The sequence below is a fragment of the Panicum virgatum genome, chromosome 2N (assembly GCF_016808335.1).
Source record: "Panicum virgatum strain AP13 chromosome 2N, P.virgatum_v5, whole genome shotgun sequence".
NCBI classification, from domain to species: Eukaryota; Viridiplantae; Streptophyta; class Magnoliopsida; order Poales; family Poaceae; genus Panicum; species Panicum virgatum.
The window spans coordinates 62,986,976-63,000,895 of NC_053146.1; the positions used below are offsets into that span (position 1 = coordinate 62,986,976).

Genomic DNA, 13,920 nt, shown 5'->3' on the forward strand with positions numbered 1-13,920 from the left:
TAGAAGAGAAATGTACCTTATACACGGAATGAGCCCTTTTCACAAAGGTTCTCTTCTCACAGTCAGACTTTAGTTTGTTTCACCATCCTAATTCACGGGATCTCCGATCACATAGGACAGGTTTCCACTATAGAATGACTCACGTGGGTCTCAAGCCCAATTCCATAGATGCATTGTCTATCACATTTCGTGAAAGACCCTTTGTAAACTGATCTGCCAGATTTTTAGCCGTCTGAACATAGTCCAGGGCTATAACTCCGGAGTTTCTCAATTTTCTGACAGATTTCAACCGCCTTTTCACATGTCTAGATGACTTCATGTTATCCTTTGAACTATTCACCTTGACAATTACCGTTTGATTGTCACAGTTCATTAGGATTGCCGGTAACGGTTTTTCAACTATCGGCAAGTCCATAAGGAGCTCACGAAGCCACTCAGCCTCAACAGTGGCGGTATCTAATGCTGTGAGTTCTGCTTCCATAGTTGACCTCGTTAAGATGGTCTGCTTGCAAGACTTCCAGGAAACAGCTCCACCACCAAGTGTAAACACATATCCACTTGTGGCCTTTATCTCATTAGCATCAGAAATCCAATTTGAATCACTATACCCTTCTAGTACCCTTGGGTACCCGGTGTAGTGAATTCCATAGTTCATTGTCCCCTTCAGATAGCGCATTACTCTTTCAAGACCCTTCCAATGATCATCTCCCGGGTTTGAAACAAACCGGCTCAGTTTGCTTACAGCAAACGAGATGTCAGGTCTTGTAGCGCTCGCTAAATACATTAATGAACCAATGATCTGAGAATATCTCAGCTGATCTCGCATTATCCTTTTGTTCTTTCTAAGAATTAAACTGGCATCATATGGTGTTGAGATAGGTTTATAGTCGCTATAACCAAAGCGACTTAACACCTTCTCCACATAGTGAGACTATGTAAGAATCACCCCACCATTGATCTCTTTTACCAGCTTTATATTAAGGATAACATCAGCTTCTCCCAGATCCTTCATCTCAAAATTTTGAGATAAAAACTCTTTGACTTCCTTAATCACATTAAGGCTAGTGCCAAAGATCAGTATGTCATCCACATACAAGCACAAAATCACTCCTTCAGCCCCACCATAGCGATAGTACACACATCTGTCAGCTTCGTTCACAACAAAGCCGGCAGAGGTCAAAGTTCTATCAAACTTTTCATGCCACTGCTTAGGCGCTTGCTTAAGACCATATAAAGATTTTAACAACTTACAAACCATTCCTTCTTGACCCTTTGATACAAACCCATCCGGCTGATCCATATAGATCTCCTCTTCTAACTCTCCATTGAGGAAAGCTGACTTAACGTCCATCTGATGAACGAGAAGACCATAAGAGGCTGCCAAGGAAAGTAACACTCGAATTGTGGTCAATCGGGCAACTGGTGAATAAGTGTCAAAGAAATCTTCTCCTTCTTTTTTGTGTATAACCCTTGGCCACAAGCCTAGCCTTGTACTTTTCAATAGTACCATCTGGCCTAAGCTTTTTCTTGAACACCCACTTGCATCCAACCGGTTTACATCCATAAGGACGTTCAACGACCTCCCAGGTTCCATTAGACATAATAGAATCCATCTCACTCCTTACTGCTTCCTTCCAATAGTCAGCATCAGGAGATGAATATGCCTCTTCAATGGTTCTGGGTGTATCATCTATGAGGTATACAATGAAATCATCACCAAAAGACTTTACAGTCCTTTGTCTCTTGCTCTTTCTCAGAGCATCATTGTTATCCTCCTCAGGATTTTCTACAAGTGTATGTTCATTGTGTTCTATCGGCTCAGCAGAGCCATCATCCTTGATGAACTCTTGCCTAGATGAACTTGTTTCATCTCTCATGGGAAAAATGTTTTCAAAAAATGTAGCATCTCTGGACTCCATTATAGTACCAACATGCATGTCAGGTACTCCAGATTTCACTATTAAAAATCTATATCCAACGCTGTGAATAGCATAACCTAGAAAGATACAATCCACAGTTTTAGGTCCAAACTTACGTTTCTTGGTTATTGGCACACTCACTTTTGCCAAACAACCCCATGTACGTAAGTATGACAGTGTTGGCCTTTTCTTCTCCCATTCCTCGAAAGGAGTTATCTCTTTATTCTTTGTAGGAACACGGTTTAGGACATGACATGCAGTCAATATAGCCTCACCCCACCATTCCTTGGAAAGTCCCGCTGTATCTAACATGGTGTTAACCAAATCCGTTAGAGTGCGGTTCTTTCTTTCGGCAACCCCATTTGACTGAGGTGAATAGGGAGGCGTCCTCTCATGAATAATACCATGTTCCTCGCAGAATAAAGTAAATAAATTTGAGAAATACTCGCCACCACGATCTGACCTAACTCTTTTGATCTTTCTCTTAAGTTGGTTTTCTACTTCAGCTTTATAGATTTTAAAGTAGTGTAAAGCTTCATCTTTTGACTTCAACAAATAGATGTAACAAAATCTAGTACTATCATCAATCAAAGTCATGAAATATTTTTTACCACCTTTTGTCAACACTCCATTCATTTCGCACAAATCGGAATGAATTAATTCTAAGGGTGCCAAGCTCCTTGCCTCCGCGGTCTTATGAGGCTTACGAGTTTGTTTTGATTCAACACATACATGACACTTAGAATTTTTGACAAAAGTGAACTTTGGAATTAAGCTCAAATTAGCTAAGCGCATCATACAACCAAAATTAACGTGACAAAGCCTCGAATGCCAAACATTTGTTTCATCAACGTTAATAACATTGTATGCAATTTTATTACAAACATCTGACAAAGAAAGACGGAACAAACCTCCGCTTTCATAACCTTTTCCAACAAAAGTACCAAACTTAGACAAGATACATTTATTGGACTCAAAGACTAATTTGAAACCATCTCTACACAGTAGAGAGCCGCTGACTAAATTCTTCTTGATGGTGGGGACATGCTGCACGTTCTTCAGCTGCACGGTCTTCCCCGAAGTAAACTTCAGATTTACCGTACCAACACCAAGAACACGCGCATGTGATCCGTTCCCCATCAGCAAGGAGGAAGTCCCGCCGGTCTGGTAAGAAGAGAACAAAGAAGCATCAGCACAAACATGAATATTAGCACCAGTGTCAACCCACCACTCGGGTGAACCAAAGACTGAAAGAACAGTAGGTAATAAATTACCGTACCCCGAAGTTCCTCCAGGCTCGCTAATAACCATGTTGGCGGAGTCGTTGCCTTTGCGGTTCGGACACTTTGCAGCAAAGTGATCCGTACTAGCACACACATAGCAAGCTCCCGTCTTCTTCTTCTTCTTAAAAGTGGTTGTCTTCTTAGTCTTTGGTTGGTTCTGCGGTGGCTTTTTCTTGTTCTTATGGGAGTTGTTCTTCTGAACAAGATTGGCACTTGAAGCACCAACAACTCCTTTCCCACATATGTCCTTTGCTCTCGCCTTCTCCTCAACATCAAGAGTCCCTATGAGTCCATCTATTGTGAACTCCTGTCTCTTATGTTTTAGAGAAGTAGCAAAGTCCCTCCAAGAAGGTGGCAGCTTAGAGATTATACCTCCAGCTACAAACTTATTGGGTAACACACATGGGGACTCTTTACTGCAATTTTTGAGATCTTTTGCCAGAGTATGTATTTCATGAGCCTGTTCCACTACAGAACGGTCTTCGACCATCCTGTACTCAAGGAACTGCTCCATGATATACAACTCACTCCCGGCGTCAGATACTCCATATTGAGCCTCAAGAGCATCCCACAAAGCTTTGCCAGTTGGCAGCCGGATATAAGAATCCACCAGGTTATCACCGAGAACACTAATGATCAAGCCTCGAAAGAGTATATCAGCCTCATCGAACGCACTCCCTTCCTCTGGAGAGAATTGTTCAGGCTTACCCTCTTTCACATGGATCACTCTCGATAGTGTTAACCACAGTATAAGCCGCTCTTGCCAACGTTTGTAATTTGAACCATCAAAAGGTGATGGTTTGATTGATGCAGCAAAGCTAGATACCGAAAGCCTATTAACATAATCAGGTTTTTGGATTGTTAGAAATATAGGCAATTTTCGGTATATTTTAATTCCAAAATTAAATGTATAAACTAGCAATATTTCTATGACTTTAAGGAGTAAAATAAAACATGTGAACATGTTTATACTTATCACACATATAAGCATAAACAATATAAATAACCAAAGTTTCAGGGAGTACCCTAAAGCGGGGCCGTTGCCGGAGGCATTGGCTGCGCTGTTACCAACTGGAGTAGACATCTACTCGGTTGGCCTCAGTCGAAGTAGTCGAACTAAATCGGTGCAGGAAGAAGTTCGCAGTGCAGTCCCACGAACGGTCACCAAGATGTAGTCGACGTAGTCGTTCGGCCACCAGAATGTAGTCGACGTAGTCGTTCGGCTCGTCCACCAGGAAGTAGTCGTACAATCGGGCAAAGCCTTAGTATTTTTGAGCAGTCACGCTAAAGCGTTACCCAAAAACCGAGCAAGGTTTCGGAGGCCTGCTCATGCTAATTCTGTGCGCGCAGAAATTAGCGTTGGGGAACTCAGTTGTTGCAACTGGAGAGGGAGAAGAGAGGAGCCGAGTTGCCTCAGTGCTCTGGTGCTGGATGGATGAGGGGAATGGCACTCCTTATATAGTGACTCAGGTGCTCAGGATCGTTGAACCTGGACACCATCAGAGTCATTTAGGTGATGCGGTTATGGCCATTAATTACAGATTTAATTGCACGTTTAATCGCACGATTAATTGCTGTCAACGGCAAAATAGCCATCACACCGCGCCGCGGCCGCGGCCGCGGCCCGGCCCGGCGAGGCGAGCGAGCTCGCGTGGTTCACCGTCCTCCTCTTACCGGCTTCACAAGTGGTGTACAAGAAGTCCACCTTTTAAGTCGGTTGAGATCCTCCTCAATTCCCGGTACGGAATTAAACATTGATTCCCTAGCATTAATAGTGAGCTTTAAATTCTTTTAATGCTTTAGAATAAATGGGCCAAGCCCATTACTCCAACAGAACATACCAGAATGATTCAATTGGATCTCATCTAAACAATGCTCGACAATTCCAACTAACCTTAGGAACCAGAGTGGATGAGATTAGTTGCCAATACTAACATGTACTGAGTCACTACAAATCCGAGCTCTGAATTGAAGAAAAAATGTAATTGAAATGCAGGCCTTAAGTTCCTCAAAACTTAGCTCTTTGAAGCGAGCGATTTCATTTTCTGCCAGAATTCTCCACCATTTGCCATGAAATTGTTTTAAGAGGAAAAAACAATGGGCTTGCCAGGCCACGTAGATTGGCCCATGTATAAATCCACGGACAGAGAAGAAGAGGCCCAACTTTCAAGTTGGGCCTTCTAATACGATGGCAGCCCCGCTACCCAGTTCGGTCCGCGCGCTCACCCCGCCGTGTCGGACGCGCAGTCAAGACGACGCCGACGCGGCCGGCGAACTCCCGCGAAAAGCGAGCCGGAATCCCCAAAATATCCATCGCGGCCGTCCACTGCCACCAGCCGGCCGAATCGAACGGCCACCACGCACGGGCACGCTCCAAAAACGAATAAAAATCCCGAGATGGAAACCAACACGCCAACCTGCCCCCTCCCGAAGCAACCCCCACCTTCTCTTTTCCCCCTTCCTTTCCCCGTGCAACGAACGCAAACGCGCCTCAACGAATCGGATCAAACCAAATTCGCCATCCACCTCGTCGGCGCCACCGGCCGCGAGCGCTGCCCGCCGCCCGATCGGCCACCGGAGATGCAGCACGGGAGCGGCGACTACGCCGCATCCGGCCCCGTCGGCCACTACTACCCGCACCAGTACGCGCCCCCGGGCTCCAACCCGTATCCAGCCGCTACCGACGCACCGGCGCCGGGGGCGGGGGCGGGGGGCTACGCCTCCGCGCCGCCCTACTCCGTTGGCGGAGGCTACGCCGGCCAGCCGCCCTACTCCGTCGGCGGAGGCTACTCCGACCAGCCGCCCTCCGCTCCGGCTTACTCCCAGCCGCCGCCCACACAGCCCCAGTACGGTGCCGGGTACCCGCCCTACAACACCAACCCCGCGCCCTACCCGCCGGAGCCGTACTACACCTACACGCCGCCGCCCACCCAGCCTGCGGCCCCGCCGGCCGCGGAGCCCCCGCCGCTGCCCTACGACGCCCCGTACTACGGGGGCGGGTACCAGCCGCCGGCCGCGGGTTATGACAACGAGGATTACCTGAACGAGGGCGCGTACGCGTACAGCGGCGGCGGCGGCGGCTCGGAGCCGTACGGGGAGCGCGGCACGGCCCCGGCGCGGTCGGGATCCGCGCTGTTTGATGACTATGGGCGGTCGATCAGTGTCCCATCCGGAAGGGAGGAGCAACCGTGGAGCAGTGGCGGCGGCGGCGGCGGTGGCAGTGGGGGTGGGAGCTTTGGGGCGATCGCGAGGGCCCTTCCAAAAGCGGACACGCATGAGGACTCGAGTGGCGGTGCACAGAAATTTCGGGTTAAGCTGCTTCCAGAGGGCGCTGGGAATCCTACTGATGTGCTTTGCCAGGTACAGTAATAATAAGATTGATGAAATTATGCATCATTGGAAAATATGTTTGAAGATTGGGATGTGTTGACGGTTTCCTGCTAGGATCCACTAATCTTCCTTGCCATTGATGACAAAGAAAACTCAACTGTCATTTTGATACATGAGATGTCTTGATGGTGCTGTTGCAGATTGGTCTAGATAGAATTCGCATGCTTGATCCAAATACAAGCAGGACCCTAAGAATTTATCCCCTTGATTCACTGACGAGATGGGAGGTCAGTTCGCCTACTTGTTCTTATGAAAATAATGTTTGTTTTTCCGTAATACAGATATGCAGCGGTTAGTGAGATTAATGTCTGTTGGTGCTTATTTAGGTTTTGGATTCAACTATATTTGCATTCTGGGCAAAGACATCAGTGGATATTGAAGCAAAGCGAATTAGGCTGAAGTCAAGCAGTTATACTTCCAATACTATGCTTGACACTGTGACAGCAGCAACAGTGCAGGTATTGCGGCAACACTATTTTTCCCTATCCCTGATAATATCTGGCCTCATGTAGCTACTAAAAAAATGCTTCTTAGGTGATGCCAAGTTTTGTTATATTTCTATTTAACATGCAACAGTTTTTAAGATGATATCTCAAATGGTTCAGTCATTTCTTAAAAATCCTCCATGCACATATAACTAAATAAGAGATTGATGTCTTAGTTTCTTTCCGTGGGTTGTCCATTGTGATTATTGATTATAATCAAATATAGGAACAATAAATATATGGCTTCTGAATTGACTTGTATACTGGAAGTAGTAACAATAAATATATGGCTTCTGTCTTGAGCATTTTATTTTTCAGAAGTTCTACTCACATAACATAGAACTAGCAAAATGACACGTTATTCTATACTGCCATGTTGCCCTTTTGATTTATTCTATCTCAAAGGTTGCTGAGTTTGAACTGCGCACTTTCTTGTTTTGGAAAGGGATACAAGTTGGATAAGCTGGATATCGGATGGGGCTGTTAATCTTTTATCTTTAATATCTGTAGAAACCTGACTATGTAGAAACTTGCCTATGTTTTCTTATAAATTCCAGTACAGATGTAGGCTGACTATCTCCTTGATGGTGTATTTTGTTCAGTGGGTCATTTATGCATGCAATTGCATTCAAAAGCAATTTTGCGTGGATAAATAGAGCAACACTTATTAACTTTGTGCTTTGGTATAATTAGTTTAAGGAGATTGGTGAAGATGCTAGAAACAAAGGACCTGTGGATGCTGGCAAACCTGTGGTACAATCAAATGAGAAGAAGAAAGGTTTTGATTGGATGTTTGCAAAACCTGTTGATGAAGTGAAAGATCATTGGGTAAGCTGAGCTGTAATATCGAATGATTACTTGACCACACAATTAAGATAGGAACCGTTCTAGTGTAGCTATTTTCTTGCGGATATTGTTTGACATGGTAGTTTGATAAGAATATCTGCCGTGCACTGCTGCATTTATGAAATTGGTTACATGCATTTTCTAACCCTCATTAAGCATTTCTTCCGATCACATTCATCACCTCACTTCTATTGGTTTATGTTAGTGTTATGGATCTTATTCTAAATTCTTCTTGGTGGTATTCATCATCTTGTATCGCGCTTTCTTAATTTTATGATTATTATGTCTCTTCACTTGTCATTGTGTTAAGTATCTGCATTATTTGATTTACTTCCGTGACGTTTGTAGGTTCCAGATGAGGTTGCCAAGAAATGCCACTCATGTGCTGTTGATTTTAGTCCTTTTAATCGCAGGGTAATCTATATCACATCTTTCTTCATGTACTTGTTATCTCTTATGGTAAACTTTCAATGTGTTGAGATGGTTCTTTTTCCGCAGCATCATTGTAGGAACTGTGGTGAAATCTTCTGTGACAAATGCAGTCAGGGAAGAATTGCTCTGACAGCTGAGGATAATGCTCCACTTGTCCGAGTTTGTGATAGATGCATGGTACATTCTGCCACTCAATTGTTACTTTTTTTTTACATTGACTGGATTTACTTTGCTTTGATGTTAGTTTTTCGTTGGCTCTTTCTTTCAACCTCACATTTATGAATGCCAGCATTTTTAAGACAAGGCTACCCAGCTTTGTAATTTTCAGTTCAATTGTCAGTTGTCACTTCTTTGTAGCTAGCGGTCTGGAACAAGGATTGCACTGTTAGATCTCTAGCTCCTCTTGCTAATTTGCTTCGTAATGTTACTTCATTGTGGCATAACCAGTAAACACCCTGTAGCTAAGGCTGTTTGGTTACTGTAGGTGCTTGCTTAATTATTACTCACCTTGTAGCTATTGTAGTCTCACCAAATTATTTGCTAGATTGTTGGTACCAACTTAAATAAATCCCTTACTTGTGTATGGTTACTTGGTGTTTTTCTACTTATACGTTTGTTTTAGTAAGTTCTATTCTAGGTAGTACTTCACTGCAAAAGACACTATTAGGATCTCACATAGGTTTATATGGAACTATGCTTGGTTGTTGGTGTTGCTGCGATGCGATGTGTTCATAATGGTCGGTTCTTATATCTTACAGGCTGAGGTCACGCAAAGGCTTAGCATGGCTAAGGAAGCTGCCAGCAGATCTGCAACCGTGCAAAGTCATGAAGATCTTGCAAGAAAACTTAAGGTATTTCCTTTGTCATACATTCATTTAACCATTTTAACTGGCATGTGCACTTGAATTAATTGGGCATTTCTGATTTGAAGTCAAAATTTGGTTGCATTCATTGGGTTTATCAAGTATTAGTGCCAGAAATGTGGCAATCATTCCCTTCATGGCAACATTGATGTGATGTCGTAGATCATCCTCTGCCAAAAAATGGCCAAGTTGTGGGTGTACGGTTTTGCAACCAAATTTTTTTAGTGCACATCTTGTCATGCATTGATAAGTCATCAGCAGGCACTAACCTAGGTATGAGACAGGCTAGTATGAGCAGTGTCGATGTTCCCCAGTGATGGTAATACTGCTGTCGCAACTTGGCCCGTTATATTGAAAGTCTACCGGATTTGTAATCTACCTGCAAGCTATATGTTGCAAGCTTCCGGTTATTTTCATTCAAGAACTAACTAGATGAAGTTGTACGAAGTTCGAAAAAAGGTTTTTTTTTATCTTGTTAAGTTCCTTCAGGAAATTGCGCACCATTTTGGTTATCCACAAAAGTCAATGAGAAAAAAGATGAATCACAGAGTTGAAATATAGTGTTTAGTTTTTATTATAATATCAATGATTTTAAACAAATTCATGCTGCCATTAGGAGGAAATGGAGCGGAACCGCAAGTCTTCAGGTACTTCTTGCTTTCCATCCTTTTTACAATTTCAATTTCAAATTACAAACTACAGTGCATCAAAATTCTGAAATCTCTGCTTGGAAAGGTCCGGCATCTGGTGGTGGTGCATCTGGTACCAGAATGAGGGAAGTTGCATGCCCTACCTGCATGGCGACGAGCATCCTGCAGAGGTTTCTGGACGCTGACCAGTGGGCGGAGGAGGACACCATGGTGGGCCGGCTGGGCATGGTGATGCACGCCGCCTTCCTGTTCGCCGGATTCCAGCCCTACGGCGCCCAGCCACCGTCCGGCTACCTCCTCAAGCAAGAATCGCCGCCAGTTAATAAGAAAGTTCGCGAAAAAACTGTGTCTCTCTGCCGTTGGTACACGGCGCGGGAGCTGCCGGCGCAGCGCTGCAACGGCAACGGCGGCGCGGAGGCCGCCGTGCTGATGCTGAGCGCGCGGGGCAGCGACATCGCGCTGCTCGCGTTCCTCGTCACGGCGGACGGCGACGTGCGGAAGCTGTACCGGGAGCACCTGGACCTGGCCACCGTGGCGCCGCTCCTCTCCGCCGGCGCCATGGCTGACACGGAGCCCCGGGGCTCGCGGATCTGCGGGGAGCTCTCCGACGCCGTGTGCTGGCCGCTCCTCGTGGATCTGTGCCACAGGAACGGCGTGCGGTTGAGAAGCTCCATGTTCTCGCCGGACGGCGTGACGGGCCTCCTGTCCATGCCCGACGACATCATGGTGGTGATCTTGGGGAAGCTCACCGACGGCGAGGACCTGGCGAGGGTGGCGTGCACCTGCCGGGAGCTGAAGGAGCTGGTGGAGGGGCGTGACGCTGGCGCCCAGCTCTGGAAGCCACTGTACGAGGCCCTGGACGCGCGCCGACGCCGGTGTTGGTTCTTCCCTGAGGATGAGGCACGGGCGGCGCTTCTTCTGCGACTTCGTCTGCGTAGTATGAGCTGGAAGCAGAAGTATGTGATGGCGAGGCCGCGTCCCTGGGACAGAATCTGCCGCCCCCTCTTCCTCTGCGATTACTTTCCTGCTTTCTCTGGGAAAATCTCTTGGCCGCCGCTGTTTTCTTGGATCGCTGACCCGCCGGAGCCGGAGACGGTCGCCACAAGGGGCGAGGAGTACATGTACACCACCGGCGGCCACCGGAGCAAGAGGGAAGGGAAGTACTGCAAGAAGAGGAAGGGGCGTGGCGCCGGCGTGATCCACTCTCCGTCGTCTCGTAACCGATGGAAGCATCGATAAATGATTAACTGGTGGGGGCTGCTGATCAGATCAGACAGAGGTCTGCCTACATGCAATTTAATTGAGCGATCGAGATGCAGTTGTTGGATTAGGAATCTCAGTCATGGAGAGATGTTGTCATCTATGAGATCATTAATGATAAGTGATATCACACGTACGCACTCTTTAATTTGTGGCGTGGAAAACAAAATTCAGTGAGTATTATTTCGGGCTGCAGTACCACCTCTGTTAAAAGGTTGATAAACTGATTCCATGCTGACCAAATAGAGATGGCATTTTTTGCAATATGACTTAAATACCAGCCATTGGTGATTGTGCTGCAGATGTGGCCGAACTTAAACCATTCGAGAGGGTCAGAACTGTGCCTGCTTGAATATCGAAGAACGCAATGAATCTGTGGAAATGTTCCTCTGTTCTGAGCACCTCATCAGTATCCCAAGTCTTGTCGAGCACATCAACCCTTCAGATTTTTTTTTGGGGGGGGGGGGGGGGCCTCTATCCCTAAGACCTCAACTACCAATTACAACTCAAGTCCAGGAACATATTCGACACAAAATTTGTTGATCTCGATCATATCTATAACTTTCTAGTTGAAAAAACATTCCTCTCCTTTTCCTTTTTAAGTTTGTTATCCAAGGTTTCTTCTTTAAAAAACTATTTTACTCTTTAATATATAATCAGTAGGGTCTTATTCCTCCCGTTCATTGTAAAAAAAATGTGAGAGATTCATTAGTTTCCTTCCTCGTGCTATAGGACTAGAGTTATAAATTGATGAATTGCCACAGGTGACAACGGACATAACAAGGCACCAGGCAACAACTTATTTTCATGAATGGCAATTATAAGAAAAGAGAAGCGAAGAGTATGCCCTCGCTCCTTTTGTTTTGTCATGACAATGAGAAAATTAAATCTGAAATTTGAACCTGCAAGTGTATTATGCGCACCAGATAATTATCATGAGGAGGAAAAACCAAGTAGATCTATGTTTGTGAATAATTTTCGTTACATAGGAGTCAGTCCATACACTCAAGGATATAGGAAGTAGCCATACTGCGTTTGCCGAATTGTAACAATACTATGAACAGGATCATAACCTGCAATGTCTCACAACTGCACGTTAGTTGTTTGCCAATGAAAAGTTGTGACATATGTAGGGAAGAACAAATAATCGGTTATGTCTACGCTTCGGAGCTATATTATGCCTCACCCGTGTGCCTAGTGTGATGGCTAATAGCATGGTTCAGTGATGATCAGCAACCAAGTGTGCCTCTAATTAAGCTAGTAATTGTAATATAGCACTATACTAGGAGTAGGATCACAATCTTTATTTGACAACATTTAACTCCAGCTCATGTAAACCTTTGGTCGGATGTTGTTAAGTCGAGCATTTTCCATTTGGTCATAGTAGAGGGGAAAATAATATATATAATTTGATTAGTGTCCTTGTCACCAATCTCATCTTGGGATCTAAAGAGGATTAGGACACGAAGCAATAAGCATATACATTGACTGAGCGCAGAGTCAATCCCTTGGCGACGAAGTCTCCCGGAAAAATTCCGGTTAATTACCACAAAGATTCCAAGAGGCCACACAACTAGCACAGGGACATCATATAGTATCTAGCATTTGAGTCCCTATCGCATCACAGCTGAGAATGAGATAGAGCGAACAACCGTGACAGGGACAATCACCATGGCAACAAGCATCCTGCAGAAGTTTCTGGACGCCGGCCAGTGGGCGGCGGAGGACACCATCGTCGGCCGGCTGGGCATGGTGATGCACGCCGCCTTCATGTTCGCCGGATTCCAGCCCTACGGCGCCGAGCCACCGTCCGGCCACCTCCTGAAGCAACCATCAGCAGGCAAGAAAGGCGCTACGGTGCGTCTCTCCCTGTTGGGGAATGGACCTTCGGGTCAAGCCCTCATCCTCGGAAATGCTCCCTAACTCATCTGCAGGGCCCCAATGAGAGGAAGGCAAGCGTACCCGAAGGTGTCGGATGGTCACTCAGAAGCGCAAGTTCGAAGAACAGGACCTTCGGAGATGAAGGGTATCACCTTCGGTTGGCCAAAGGTGACGAATGGCTGCCCGAAGCGCAAGCTCGAAGACCAAAACCTTCGGTAACGAAGGATATCGCCTTCGTCCGACCGAAGGTGACGAACGGTTGCTCAGAAGCGCAAGTTCGAAGACCAGGACCTTCGGGGATGAAGGGTATCGCCTTCGGTTGGCCGAAGGTGATGAATGGCTGCCCAGAAACGCAAGCTCGAAGACCAAGACCTTCGGTAACGAAGGATATCGCCTTCGTCCGACCGAAGGTGACGAACGGTTGCTCAGAAGCACAAGTTCGAAGACCAAGACCTTCGGGTAAAGGAATCGCCTTCGGGAACGAAGGTGACGGCTGATCGCTCGTTGACGGAACCTTCAGGGCTGTGACCCTGGAGCTCCCCGAAGTAAACGAAGACCTTCGCCTGGTTCGAGCGTGCGTGTAAAACGTGAATACGTGAGAAGGTCGGGTTTGTACACCTGAATACGTGAGAAGGTCGGAGTTGTACACCTCTAACCTTATAATTTTACCCTGAAACCGGTTGTAAGTGAGCTGTAAATGAGTTGGACGGGAGCAGTTTAGGAAAACCCGGCCGAAGGCTAGGGGTATAAATAGCCCCCTCACTCCACAGTGTAGAGGGTTGAATTTTCCTGGCTATTACTGGAGAATTTAGTTTCTACTTTCATTGCCATTTTCATATTGTCCATGCTCTCTATCTGGGCATCAAAGAAGCTAAGATCCCAACAGCGGCGCCCACCGTTCCAGCTCGTGA

The 13,920-nt window shown here is 46.0% G+C and overlaps 1 protein-coding gene across 3 annotated transcripts; it reads left to right on the plus strand.

Annotated features, from left to right (window-relative positions):
* Positions 1-5,767: 5,767 nt before the first annotated feature.
* Positions 5,768-11,392, plus strand: LOC120661752 (protein FREE1-like). 3 transcript variants are annotated; one of them, XM_039940683.1, is made up of 10 exons: positions 5,768-6,214; positions 6,302-6,562; positions 6,733-6,819; positions 6,919-7,050; positions 7,771-7,905; positions 8,272-8,337; positions 8,422-8,532; positions 9,114-9,206; positions 9,835-9,865; positions 9,921-11,392. In XM_039940683.1, exons 1-10 carry the CDS (start codon positions 5,783-5,785, stop codon positions 11,105-11,107), a joined length of 2,535 nt encoding a protein of 844 aa, XP_039796617.1. In that variant the 5' UTR covers positions 5,768-5,782; the 3' UTR covers positions 11,108-11,392. The 3 variants fall into 3 exon arrangements, with proteins under 3 accessions (XP_039796617.1, XP_039796615.1, XP_039796616.1); XM_039940681.1 differs by having other exon boundaries at positions 5,768-6,562; XM_039940682.1 differs by having other exon boundaries at positions 5,768-6,562; positions 9,954-11,392.
* Positions 11,393-13,920: the final 2,528 nt, after the last annotated feature.

Coding starts and splice junctions, on each gene's coding strand:
- LOC120661752 (XM_039940681.1), top strand. CDS start 5,783: ATGCAGCACGGGAGCGGCGACTACGCCGCATCCGGCCCCGTCGGCCAC. Junction 6,820..6,918: donor ATTCACTGACGAGATGGGAG/GTCAGTTCGCCT, acceptor GTGCTTATTTAG/GTTTTGGATTCAACTATATT. Junction 7,051..7,770: donor TGACAGCAGCAACAGTGCAG/GTATTGCGGCAA, acceptor TGGTATAATTAG/TTTAAGGAGATTGGTGAAGA.